The sequence below is a fragment of the Sciurus vulgaris genome (genome assembly GCF_902686455.1).
Source record: "Sciurus vulgaris genome assembly, chromosome: 15".
NCBI classification, from domain to species: Eukaryota; Metazoa; Chordata; class Mammalia; order Rodentia; family Sciuridae; genus Sciurus; species Sciurus vulgaris.
The window spans coordinates 78,092,717-78,106,960 of NC_136476.1; the positions used below are offsets into that span (position 1 = coordinate 78,092,717).

A 14,244-nucleotide genomic window follows, 5' to 3' on the forward strand; every position below is an offset into this window, starting at 1 on the left:
CAATACAATGTTACAGGGTATTTGTAAGAACTAAGGGTAACTTGTGTAATGCTACTTTTTGGGTATTTGTTAGATACTTGGTTGTGTATATTTAGCTATAATCTATTAGCTACAGTCCTCACTTTAATTCTGTAAGGTGTTTATTGTTTGTTTTAACTGAGCTGCAAACCAAGGTGCAGATAAAATCAGTGACTTGAAGAGGGTTTTTAAAATTTTTTTAATTGGTGCATTATAGTTGTACATATTGATGGGGTTCGTAGTTACATATTCATATCTAGATACAATGTAATGATATAATTTGATCAATATTACTTCCAGCACTTCCCCGCCTCCCACACAACTCCTTGGCCTCTTTCCTCTGCTGATCTCACTGATTTTTAGGAGATCACCTCCATTTTTGTTTTCCTTTTTCTTCTCTAGCTTCTACATGTGAGAGAAAACATATGACCCTTGACCTTTTGAATTTGACTTATTTTGCTTAACATGGTGGTTTCTAGTTCTATCCATTTTCTTGCAAATGCCATAATTTCATTTTTTCTTTATTTGCTAGAGGTTTTATAGCTATTTAATGGTACAGTTGCTGGAAGGGGAAACAGCTCTTTGCGGTTTTATTTCTGAAAGTTCTGTATTGTAAGAAACCTCAGGGGTTTAGGTGAACCAGAATGGTTGTCCACCCTAGTTGCCAATAAGGAGTTTCAACCTAGTTCTATCATTTCAAGCTTTATATCACATGACACTGCTACTCCTATGAGTCACGCTGATAAGGGATCCCTAAATGTTTATTGAATCTGAATTAGATAGGGAATTATATGTGGAGTTTCTGAGATTCTGCAGAATTCTAAAACCCTATAATTTTTCTTTTAGGATCCCTTGATCACATTACTGTGGTAACTGCTGATGGGAAGCTTACTTTAAACCAGATTAGCCAAATCTCCATGAAGTCACCACAGTTGATTTTGGTGAATATGGCCAGCTTCCCAGAGGTAAGGTAGTCTTGCTGAAAGGGTCCATCTCCAGTCTCTTTTGGAATGGAGGAGGTTGGGTCCAGTCAGGAGGAAGTGATTTCTTCAGGCTTGGGATGAAACAGAAGAGAAGACTAACTGAAGGGAATTTAAGGATAGGAAACTCTTGTCCTGTTTTTTAATTCTTTTTCTGTTAAACTCAAATGTGATAAAGCCCAGTCAAGTAATCTCAATACTGACACTGGCCCTGTCTAAGAAAAACAGTAATGGAGATGCAGTAATGGTGCCTGGCTAATGTGGGGAGCTCTGGTAAACTGGAGAGCCTGATGGGGATACCTCTGCCCTGCTCCTTTGAGATCTTTGTTCACAAAAAGTTGATGATTTGTTCACTTTTCTTTTTTGAAACTGAGGCAAATAAAACATTAATGGGGCCAGATAAGGCCTGGGGCCACCAATTTGTGACCTCCTCTGCATTTGTATTAGTAGCAGATCCTTCAAACATTTCCTTCAAACTACACTGACTGTTGCAGAATGTTGCATGGAGCACAGTACTTCTAAGATTAGAAGATGGATTACATTAAATCACTGGAAACTTGATGTTGTATGACTTTTTAAGTCCAGTTGAAGAAGACATTTTTGCCATTCCTTATTGGTCTACTGGGAATTGGCCTGGATTGAGTGTTCTAAAGAGCCTGGAATCTGATCTCATCTCTTCCACCAGCTGGCTGCTGTTAGACCATGGGCAGGTTGCCTCACTCTCTGGGCTTCCGTTTCCTCATCTGCTAACATGAAATGAAGGAATCTTTCTGTTCTGATTGTTTTGGTAATTCTATCCCACAGACATATACTGAAGTTGGCTATACTAGATTTGACAGCTTAGGTTAGAGATTGTAAAGGAAAAGTTCTTGATATGAATAGAGTGTTTCAAATAGGAGGGTTCTTGTTGCTAATGTGTCAGGTACACTTGTGGGACATTCACCACGGCCCCACTCCATTCTTCATACTGCAACCTGAATGAACTTATAAAAATATAGGATTGTGTTGTCCTGTCAGTGGCTTCAAGTAGTCTTTAAGAAAAAGTTGAAAATCCTTACTGTGGCCTATAAGACTGTGTGTGATTTGGCCTCTGCCTGTCTTTCCAGTCTTGTGCTACAGTTATCATTGCACATTGCTTTTGGCCATACTGGCCTTTTAGTTCCTTTGCATCCTCAGAGCATTTTCATGTACTGTTTCCATTGCTTGGTGTACTCTTGACTGGCTAATTTCTACTGACATTTTGGATTACAACACTAATGTCACTTTTGTAGGAAAGACTTTCCTAATCTGTGCAATCTAAATTTTCTTCCACATTTAACTTTCTTAAACAGCACAGTTTTTTTCATTGCAAATATCACTATTAACAGTTATACATAGCTGGGTGCAGTGGCACATGCCTGTAATCCCAGCAGCTTGGGAGCCTGAGGCAGGAGGATTGCAGGTTCAAAGCCAGCCTCAGCAACTTTGTGAGGCCCTAAGCAACTTACTAAGACCCTGTCTCAAAATAAAACGTAAAAATCAAATGACTGGAGATGTGGCTCAGTGATTATATACCCCTAGGTTCAATCCCAGGTACAAAAAAAAAAAAACGTTATGCATATATTTACATGTTTATTCTCCTATTCCCCATTGTAAGCTAGGAATATAGGGATCATATCTAACATAGTCATTGCATCCAGCACCACGCACAGTGCCTGGCACATATAAGTGCTTAGTAAACCGTTCCTCGAGTGGATGATTATTTGTCATTAGGTTGATGGGAGGAAAACACTCACTTCTGGTGTTTCTGAGGAGCAGAGAAGTGGGCAAAAAGGGAATTGTCAACTCTTTGCCCTTACTGGTTCCCTCTGAACCACCGCACCTCTCTGCCTTATTCATCTAATCCCATAGGCACTGCAGACCAATTTAGGGAATAGCCTCTTAATTACGCAGCTTGAAGACCTCATCAAGCAGATTACTTTACAGAGCCAGTCACTTCTGTTTTTAAATAGCAAATGGCATTGCCAGAAGAAGCACCCGATTGGCCACCAGAGCATCTTATGAGGCAGGAAGGAGGTAGTAACAGCTTAATTTTTTCATAGGAAGTTGCAGTGTATTTTCATTTTTCAACCACAGCATCTTTGCATTTCCAAGTTGAAATTCCCTGGGTTTTGAAAAAAAAGCTTAACAAACAGCTCAGTAGAAAGGTTCATTTATAGGGACAGAGTGAGGAAGTGTGAGTTGCATTGTCTTTTGAATTCCTTTATCTCATCTGGTGTATATATTAAACAAATAGCTCTAACTAAACATTTCCTTCCTTCAGCTTAGAAGATGTCCATAAAGTACTCAGGTTTGTAGCTTCAAAATGCTGAGTTAATCCTCTCCGTGTTTATATAATTTCTTTCTACTTCACATGTAGTTGGCTTTCTTTCCAAACTTGAGTGTTTCTGTGTCATCCTGTGGTGACATGGTGCAGATTTACATGCACAATCTTTTCAAATGCATTGAAGACAGAAAACTGTTGCTCTTAACACGTGTCCTGCTTGATAAATGATATATGTGACTCTTGCCTTCCATAAACTTGCTTGAAGCTGGAGTTAATGATGGGAAAGAAAAGAAGGGAATAAAAACTACAACATCATTTGAACAAAACAACAGAAAAATAATGCAGAATATCAGGGAAGTAAGAGTCATTTTCCCAATGTGATGTTTGAACTAATTGAAATAATAGAAAAAAATCTGCAGGCTCCATTATTACTTGTGGAGAAAAGAGAGCTAGTGTGCATTGTGTCTCCTGTGTTGCCAGCCACCTTCTCAGGTTTTGTTTCACATAAGCAACAGAAAAATTAGTATTATGCCACTTTATAGATGAGGAAATACAGGCTCAAAGAAGTAAAATATCTCCCCTAGTTTTACATCGTTGTGTTAAAACCAATATTTGAACATATCTGTATTTGACATGAAAGTCTATGCTCCTTTCAAGCTTCACTCATTCCCTCAATTCAACACATTTTTTGAGTCCCTACGTGTGATTAGATTCTGTTTGAGGTGTTCGGAATTCATTGATGATTAAGGCAGACTGGGTTTTTGTTTTCATATACCTGTCATTCTAGGGACCAGTTGGATATAAAGATGGAAGGCCAGTAATTGCTATGGCACTAACAGAGTTGACTTAGTCCAGCTGCTCAAGGACTTCTTCACCTGTCTACAAAAGTTTTGTCATCTTTTGTCCTATAGTACAGATTAGTTTAAGATTAGCAATGACAGACATTGCTAACTGATCACTGTACTCTTCCTGATGTTTTTTGACACAATGCTGCATGCAGCCATAACCAGTTGATTAGTGTTGCCACTTGAGAGCAGCCAGTTTGCCTTGGAGTACTGCATCCTCCTTCAGTTAAGGGATGAAAATAAGCAGTGGAAACTCTATATGAACGAATGCCTTTACTTTGAACCATGAGTTCTTCAAACATCATGCTGGGAAAATAACTCTTAATTCCCTGAGATTCTGCATTCTATGTCAATGCAAAATAGACATAAAATATGCAATCTGGAATATACTTGAAGAATTCCTCTTTCAGTAGGTTTCTTTGCAAATTGACCTCAATTGAGTAACATTTTTTTCTCATATGAAAAGACAATGGAAAAAATTAAAGTATAAAATGAGGTTTTGATGGACTGGGGCTGTAGCTCAGTGGTGGAGCACTTGTGTAGCATGTGCGAAGCACTGTGTTTAATCCTCAGCACCACATAAAAATAAATAAATTAAAATAAAGGTATTACGTTCATCTACAACTAAAAAAAATTTTAAGGCTTTGAGGCATCATATATATGAAATAAAGTAAGGAAATGAATTTTTAAAATAGATTTAACCATATTATTAATGTAGTCATTCAGCAACTTTAACTGGGCACAGGTACCTGGCATTGTGTCTTATACTGAAAAGATGTAAATATCAAGGCATAGTTCCCACCCAGCTTGGTGTTAGTAGCAGGTGATTTTTCACTACAGGGGAAGGTTGTATAGAGTTACCTGGGCCAGACTCTGAAAAGATCACTTCCAAATATTATTATCTGTGGTCAGAGAAATCAATTTAGGAATTTATTTGAATCAGTGGCCACACTAAGATTCTTTGTACACTTACATTGTACACACTTAGAGTTCATGTACAGCCTCTCCAGGGGATTATTCATCCATATGTGGACATTCTGGTTTACTTCTTGATCTTATGGTAATAGCTATATAGGTGTCGAATTAAGGTCATTTAAAAATTAAATAAAGGACTGGGGATGTAACTGTTAGAGTGCTTGCCTGGTTTACACAAAATCCTGAGTTCAGTTCCTGTTACTGCAGAATGGACATACATACATACATAAAATAAAATGAAATGAAACCAGGCATATGCCTGCAGTCCCTGCTACTTGGGAGACTGAGGCAGGAGGATCACTTGAATTTGAGAATAGCCTGGGCAGCATAGCAAGACTTATTCTCAGTAACAACAACAAAAATGAAATGGGTAAGCTTTTTAAAAGGCATATCTTCCAAAACACCTAAAAAAGTAAGGTAAGTATGTATCAACCCCCATTCATTTAAATGACAAAGTCTAAAAAGGGACTCAAAGTCAAGAATTAGCCAGTGAACCCAAGTAAGGTGGACTGGCTCTGGTCAAACATAAAATTCTTTTGAAAGTGTCAGACACTTTGTGTTTGTGAATTCCACATTGACCTGCCAAGGGAAGAATCTCTCTCCTATACTGTTTTCTTGTTATCCCTTAGAATTGAATACTAGGTGTAGTTAAAATATTTGACTGTGAGGTGGGGCACTTCAGGACATCAGTATCTAGTATGCCAACTGGCACTTCAGTGAGCAAACCGTCAGAGAAGCCCCTAAAGGATGTTAGAAGGACAGGAGTGTGTTAGGTAGATGATGGCATTAACTCAGCCTTGTTTGGGGGTTTTATGCATTTTTTTCCCCCAGAACTGGGGATGGAACCCAGGATTGCTTTGCAGATGAACTACATCCTCAACCCTTTTTATTTTTTATTTTGAGATGGATTCTTGCCAAGTTGCCTACACTGGCTTCAAACCTGGCATCACACTGACTGAGATTCATTGCTCATTCAGAACATGAGTAAGTTTGGTGTTAGTGTAGATGCGAATGAGTTAAGTTTATTTACTCATTCCAAATCGGCACTGGTATATTTTGAGTGTAAAATGTCAACTGGAATTTTTAACGTATGAAATCTTTCATCTGTCTTTACACCAATCTTTGCACAGACCAGCCCTCCTCCCTTGAGGATTTATTGTGGTTTTGATCTGTGTTGCCTCAAACCATTGAAATCTTTTCAAAGAAGCAGAGCTGTTTTCCTTTTATTTTTTTCTTCTCTTTCTTTTTTTCCTTCCACAGTACACTAGTACCAGGAGTGGACATAGTTTGCTATTCAGCTTGATCAAAGCACTCTACACCAATGTAACTTCCTGATCTTACTGGTAACAGAACTAAATGTTTCCATGTTCTGCCAAGACGGGTTGCCAGTTATCGGCAGAGGGCTCGCATCTGGTAATAATTATTTACTAATTCTGTTTACCTTTTGATCTGGTTTTCAGTGTACAGCTGCAGCTATCAAGGCTATAAGAGAAAGTGGAATGAATCTGAACCCAGAAGTGGAAGGGACACTAATTCGGGTACCCATTCCCATGTAAGTTTGGCTGAAATTCAGTGAAATTCAGTGAAATGGGGGTGATCATCCCTTAGAAGGAAACTAGTGCCCTACTATGCTGTTAGGCCAGTAGCATACCTTACCTGCACCTTTTATCCTAGCAAACTTTCTTTTCAAATCCAGTTTACTGATTTAGAATTATTTGTTGAGTGCTTATTGATGTGCTAGATACTTGAGTGTACAGCCAGTAAGCTTGAGAAACATCTGTCCCAATGTAGTTTACATTGTGGTTAGAAACTTAGGACAAATAAATAGGTAAAGTCATTCCAGGTGATGAAATGCTGTTGGTATCCACCAGAGAGTGACTTGGTGAGGGTGATGGTGGCAGGGACAACTTTCACCTGGGAAGACTCTTGAAAGAGGTAACCTACCTTTCTTTCTTTTTTTGTTGGGGGGATGGGGTGGCTAACTGGGGGTCGAACCCAGGGGCACATCCCAGCCTTTTTTATTTTTTGAGACAGAATTTCACTAAGTTGCTTAGGGCCTTGCCAAGTTGCCAAGGCTAGCCTTGAACTTATAGCCCTTGACTTACAGTCCTCCTGCCTCAGCCTCCTGAGTTGCTGGGTTTATAGACATGTGCCACCATGGCAGACTGGGAGGTAACATTTCTGCTGAGAGCTAAGTGATGAAGAACATCGTCAGCCTAGGGGAAGAGCCTGCCAGGCAGAATGAACAGCAAGCACAAAGATCTTAGAGGCCTTTGATCAGAAAAAAACAAAACAAAAACAAAAACAAAAAAACTTGACACTTGTAATCTCTAATTCATATTCCTTGAAGAGCTATTTTTTTTTGAAGAGCTATTTTTACATCAGTCTTTGCTGATTGAAGAATTTTAGATAAAAGGACAGAATATTGTTAATTATATATAGCACATAAAGTTTTAAATTAATAAAAATGTTTATTTTTAAATTTAAAAAGAAAAGAAAAGATCTTGGCATGTTCAAGAAAGAGAAAGACAGTGTATCTGATACTCCAGGAGAGTGTTAAGAGGTTGAACTAGTCAGGAGAGTCTGATGGTCTAGGCCTGATAGGCCATAGAAAGGAGCTTGGACTTTATTCCAGTTGTGATGAGAAGCCACTGGAGGGATTGAAGCAAAGGATTGATCTGATGTGGACGTGTGAGGGTCTGTCTGGCTGCTGATTAACAAATGGAATGTAGGGGACAGTAGACAGAACAGTCAGAATGCAGCTGCAGCAGTCCAGGTGACACATGGTGTCAAATTCCATACCAGATTCAAGTTCCCATTCTACATGGTGCCTCACATACTTATTAAATTAATTTGTTCAGTAATTCAGCCAGTAATTTTTTAAGCTCTAACTTTCATGCCAGGAACTTTCCTAGTTGTTGGAGCAAAAGATCCCTGCTTTTCTGATAGTCGAATAGGCACAATGCACAGAAAAATAAATGTATAATATAATGTCAAGTGATTTTTAGAACTGTGAAGAAAATCAAGCAAGGTAAGAATGATTTGGGGGCTTTGTTATAGGTGGAGAGGGTTGGGAAGAAGTGACATTTGAATGAATGTAAAGCAGATGAGTTGAATGAAGCTTCCAGAGAACTAAAGGGGAAGTGAAGTGTAACTCTAGTCAGATTTCCTTCTATGCCACACGTCATCCTGTGTTCTTTTACTTATTTCACTGCATAATTATTACCACAGTGTTAACATATATTCACAAGTTTTTTGTGCTCCTTAATCTGTTATCAAGGACAGTGTAAATGATTTTTAAGTAATACCAGCACAATTTTTTAAAAAAAGCTTCACATAATGGTCACATGCCACTTTTTTATAAAAAAAATTTGGCATAAAACCTGTGACAGTTATGCAGTGAAATATGGTATTTTGCCTCATTTATATATAATCCCCATAAAGTAGGGTTTCCCCCCCAGCTATAGAAATCTATGCTCAGAAAGGTAAAGTAATAATCTCTGAAGCCACGTAGTTTATATTATAGCTGAGACCTAAGCCTAGGTTTAGTTGATTTCAAAGCCTCATCATAACAAGAATTAATCCCAATTCTGAGAGATTAGGAACTTTCCTGCTGAACTTTTTCATGTGTCATGGCCAGAAAATGGCTGTTTTGTTTTCTTGTATTCTCAGTACTCTGTAAGGCTGAATCAACACTCTGCTTTGAAATCGTGCAAATCGAAAACACTACAGCCTGGCATTTAAAAGCCATATATTGACCTGTTTCAAGTCCAACCTGTTTCAAGTTTCCTTGGTGATTTGTTCAGTGAGTCTTCATAGATTGAGTGTGTATTTAACTCTACTGGGAATATACAAACTTGATGTTCTTTTTCTCTGAGCCCACAGGTTGTGTGCCAGGTCCCTCGTTTATATTACCTCCAGCTTACTTGTGGAACCACAAGTGCATAGATAAAACTAAAGTTCAGAGAAGTTAAGGGACTGTCCAAGAGCACATGACCAATCAGTGGCAGTCAGAATTTAGATCCTGAGTTTTTCTCTTACTCTCTGTGTAGACAAGTAATTCTGGAAAGTTCTGATGGTATTCTTGAATTAGAAGCAAGATTCATAAGTGATATACATTGTAGTCACCAGGTTTATATTTTAGTCTTATTTCTACTGCCTGTGAAATCTTGGACACGCCGCTTTTCTTCCCTGAGCCTCAGTTTCCTCATATACCAGATGAAAGGGTCTTTCTCAGGTCTGCCAGTTTCCTTCTGAAACTCCAAAATTCTATGATGCTATGAATTTGTTCTGCCAAATATTCATTGCTGACTTAATTCTTTTTAGGGTAGCTTAATTACAGGTCGTATTTTTCTTTCAAAGACTGGGATGACATAATGTGTACCTTTGTAGCCCCAAAGGAGTTAACAGTTGCCCTTTGTGCGTTGTACATGAGTTTGAAGGATCAGCAAATTTAATGTGAATTTCTAAAGGCATGAGGATCTGTTACATTATTTTTTACATTATTTTATCTTGGTTAATGGGTGTAATCCAAGATAAAGTTGATGGACCAAAACCGTCTGCTCCTGCAAATCTCATTTTTTATGTACTTTGTTCCCTTTGACAAGGTGGTAGGGTCATGAGGCCCCATACTGAATTATGCGTTTGGTACTTTTCCAAATAAAAAATGAATGATCTGTTCTTTATTATGGAGACTGTGTCATGTGAGGAGAAAAAAGGTTGATTTTAGAAGTAAGAGGACCGAGGTTTTTATTAGGTTTTGGCAGTGACTTCCGTATGTCTCTGGGCACATCACCTAGCAGCTTACTGCCTTTTGGTTCCATTTGTAAAGTAGTTGAAATAGTGCATAATGATAGGTGGAGATCAATAGAGAAAATAAAATAGTATGATTTCTTTAAACTACCTAAATATAAGATGCTAATATTATTTTAGTAAACTTAATTTCTATTTGTATGTAATTTTAGGAGAGAAGAAAAGAATGAGAAAGGGAACTAACATGCTGAACACCTACTCAGTGCCAAGACCTTTTAGGTGCCTGATGTATACAATATAGGAAGCTGAAACGTACACTGGTTAAATTTATGTCTTGGTGTCACATAAACTTGAAATTGAATTCCAGCTTCTCTGCTTTTTACCTGAATGAAAGTGGCAACTATCTTTGCTTCTCAGAATTTCACTGAGCTCTCTTTGCTTTTCCCCCTTCCCCCATGCAGACGTGAATTCGTCTGTGCAAATAAATGGTTCCTTGTATGAAAAAAAAAAAAAAAAAAAAAAAAAAAAAAGAATTTCACTGAGCTTATCTGTAAAATGAAAATTTGAATTTGCTTTATATAGTTTTGGGAGCTTTCAGTGTGATAATGTACATGAAGCTTTTGATACTTAGTAAGCACCCAGTTAATGTTAGCAAATGTTCCTGTGTCCTTCATTCACTTTCTCAGATAGGTTTAGGTGTAGATTCCTTTAAGGGTTGAGGAAATTGAGATTTAGAGAAGTGAGATATTGGCTCTGGGTCACGCATTTAGTAATTGGCAAAGTTGTGAGGAGGAAAATCACTAAAGTTTAACTTAGGAGTGTGGCAGGGATAGGGAATAAGAAGATAAATCCTCAAGATCAGATTCTGACCATAAGATTTCAAGTTTAGTTCTAAGAAATTTTTTTTTCGTGGTTGATCACGAGTCTTCCTCTGCCTAACGATAGTCTGCAAGTTTGCTTTTTTGCCTTAAAGCTGGTTGCCCAGAACTGAGTTTTATTTTCAGTTGCAGCAGATCCCAGCTACTGCCTCATCTTCATTATACTCCTCTGATTCTCATATTCTTATTTAAATGAGTCTACTGATCTTTTTGGAAGTAGGTGGAAGCTAAATCCTTAATCAATAACAGGTCAGACTTGGAACCTGAGTGGCCCTGATCACCACGTCCTCTTTTTGCAGCCTCTGAGGATTACCTCTGTGTGGCTGTAAGTTTTATTGAGGCCCTGTCTTTAAGTAAAATATTGTTGAACCTCAGAGACTTGGGCTGTTTATCTCCTTCCCCATGGACAGTGTGTTTTGCTTTGTTTTTCCTCTCTGGCACATACATGTTCTTTTATTTAGTTGTCAGTCAACTGGATAAATCTTTGAACATTTCCATTAATTGAGACTCCCTGAAATAGTTTCTTCTATTTCGTATTTCAGTAATCACATTTTGGGTACTGTTTATTAACCATCCACACTAGAGATGCAGCACCTGAAGATGCTGAGCTGAGCACTTTTTAAAGTTTCTCCCCAGATTTCTCAATACTATGGGGTGAAGAGTCTATTTTGAAGCTCCTTTGATAAGAGACCTATAGCTCACAGGTGTTAATGCCTCAGGTCAGATAGCTGTAATTGGCAGAAGCAAGATTAGAACTAGAGTCTTTGTTACTGTCTTTCTTCCTGTTCTTCTGACAGAAGATTTTTTTGGGTCCTGACAAGTTTTGAGCAATAGTTGGTTTTGATAAGAGCAGATTTCTGCCTCTACTTATTCATGTCTTCATTAGGTCTCCCCACCAAAAAATAGACAAATAAACACATTCCCTTACTTATTGCTTTACCAAATTGCTTTGGTTTGAGATCACTGAATTCATGTTTAGCTTTAAATAAATACTGTAAGGGAATCATGAATTTGACCCAAAAGACAAAACTGTATGTATGATTGGCTCATTGCCCCCTGAGGTTACAGCCTTCCTTGATTGTCCTCTTTCTTTAAGGTCTATGTTCATTTTATTTTAAGTAGAATTAAATAACAAAACAAACCCTCCATGCTATTCTTCTTAGGGAATTACTTTTGCCACTTCTAGACTTTATTCTATGTGTAGTCAAGCACATGTCTTGACTACATATCTCCTCAGTTTTTCTCGTAATGATATGGGAATATACTAACCATACTGCTCTGTACTATATATATATATATATATATATATATATATATATATGAACTTAACATGTCATTGTTCTCTCCAGTGAGAATTCTTCCTCACTCCTTTTAAAGGCTGTGTAGTGTTTACAATTTACGCATAGTCAAATACCTTGGTTAATTTTTTTTTCTTTGAGTAGCTGTTTTCGTGATCTTCTGAGGCTTGGCTCCCTCTTCTGCTAGGAGTGGGAAGTGGTGGTGGGGAGACTGCAGTTGGGAAAGAAGTGAATGCAGGTTGTGGGGGACCTTGGTATTGCTTGGGTGCTTTTTGGCAACAGCACCGTGCATGGTACTGAGCTGCTTAGAGACATGGACATTTCAGGGCCAGATGACCATCTGCAGTACACCAAGTGATCCCTCTGTTGATCCTCAGACCCAAACTTTACATCCCTGTCTTAGAAACCCTGTTGGAACTTGAGTGCCTCAGGTTTACTGCATGGCATTACTTGTAGTAAGCAAACTTACTATGTACTCAGTGCAGACTGTATGCTGTTATTTAACTTACTTTGTTCTGTTACTCCCTATTTTATATATGAACAATGGAAGCTTAAGAGAAGTTAAATAAATATGCTTAAGTTCATTTAGTTAGTAAAGGTAAAGTTGAACAGGATTCACATTTGAGTCTGTTTACTTCAAAGTCTGTATTTGTGGGAAGGGGCAGGGGAAGAAAAGATGGAGGAATGAGATAAACATCATTACCCTATGTGCATGTATGATTACATGAATGGTGTGACTCTACATCATGTACAACCAGAGAAATGAAAAGTTGTACTCCATTTGCATGCAATGAATCAAAATGCATTCTGCTGTCATGTATAACTGGATAGAACAAAAAATTTAAAAAAATCTGTATTTGTGCATTTATGGACTTCTAAAAATGATTTCTATTTTTTGTTTGCTTGTTTTTGTAATAAAGGACAATAGTTGAAGTTTTAAATTTTAATTATATAATAATCCATACTCTGTGAAACATAATTTCCTAAGCTCAAATCAGGACAGTGAATTTGTATGTCACTTTTTGGTTAGAGAGGTAATGTGGGGATACAGGATATTTATTAAAATCTAAGTATATTGAGGTATAATTTACATATGACAAAATGAACCCATTTCAAGTGTACATAATGATGAGTGTTGATGACTGTATATGTCCTTGTAACTACCACCTCAATCGAGATGTAGAAACAATTCAGTTACCCCAGGAATTTCTTCTCTTTCTATTGGTCATTCTCCAAGTCTCCTCCTTGTCTGCTTTTTTATAAGAGTAGCATTTATTAAAATATATAAATGTGTTTATGCTGAAATGTAAAACTTTTAGGACATTCATAAATTTATTCAGCAGGTAGTTATTGAGTACCTACTTCATGCCCAGCATAGTTCTAGACACTGAGGATAAAGCAGTGAACAAGCCAGACAAAGTCTTTGTCTTATGTAACTTCTACTGGGGAGATGGTCAGTAGCTCACAAACATGGTGTGTGTGTGTGTGTGTGTGTGTGTGTGTGTGTGTGTGTGTGTGTTCATATTTTTCTCTCAGTGGAGATAGATAAAGCAGTGAAAGGAAATAAAGGATGGCATGGTTGGGGCTGGTGGGGGGTTCACTGTTAAGAGGGTGTTCATGAAACCTCTAGAGGAAGGTGATATTTGAGCAGAGAACTGAAGGTGCTGGGGAGTAAAGCATGCCTACATTTGGCACTGAAGCACAAAAGCAGAAAGTACAAAGGTCCAGAGGTGGGAGTCTGCCTAGGATGTTCAGGTTACAACAGTAACATGTGGCTGAAGCAGGTGAGTGAGGAAAGACACAGAGGAGAGGAAGTCAGGAGTGGAATGACGTGGCCAAGTCATTTAGGTCTTAATAGATCATGATAAGGAGATTGGCTTCTGTTTGGAATGAAATGGGAAACTGCTGGAGGGTTTTGAACAGGGGTGTAATGACTTAGATTTTGAAAGGGCCGTTCTGGTTACTCTTTTGAGGATTATACTGTAGGAAAGCAAGGATGGAAGCAGGGGCCACTGGGGAGCTGTGGGCAGTGATGCAGAGAAGAGATGATGGTGACCTGAATTAGTATTGTAATGGGCAGTTGGTGAGAGTGGTTGAATTCTGGATGAGTTTTAAAGGAAAAGCTGCCAGGATCTGATGATGATGGATCAAACGTGAATTTAGAGAGGACTCAAGGATGACTTCAAGACTTTT

The 14,244-nt window shown here is 38.1% G+C and overlaps 1 protein-coding gene across 7 annotated transcripts in view; it reads left to right on the forward strand.

The window, feature by feature from the left end:
- Positions 1-14,244, forward strand: part of MRRF (mitochondrial ribosome recycling factor) — a 53,398-nt gene that overhangs the window by 15,738 nt on the left and 23,416 nt on the right. For 6 of the 7 annotated variants that reach the window (XR_013759659.1, XR_013759660.1, XM_079113342.1 and 3 more), the window contains exons 4-5: positions 865-983; positions 6,584-6,675. Coding sequence is in view for 4 of the 7 variants with exons in the window: in XM_079113342.1 (XP_078969468.1) it covers positions 865-983; positions 6,584-6,675 (211 nt within the window). In the remaining 3 variants the exon portion in view is untranslated. The remainder of the gene's footprint in view (positions 1-864; positions 984-6,583; positions 6,676-14,244) is intronic. The other variant, XR_013759658.1, reaches the window with a different exon arrangement.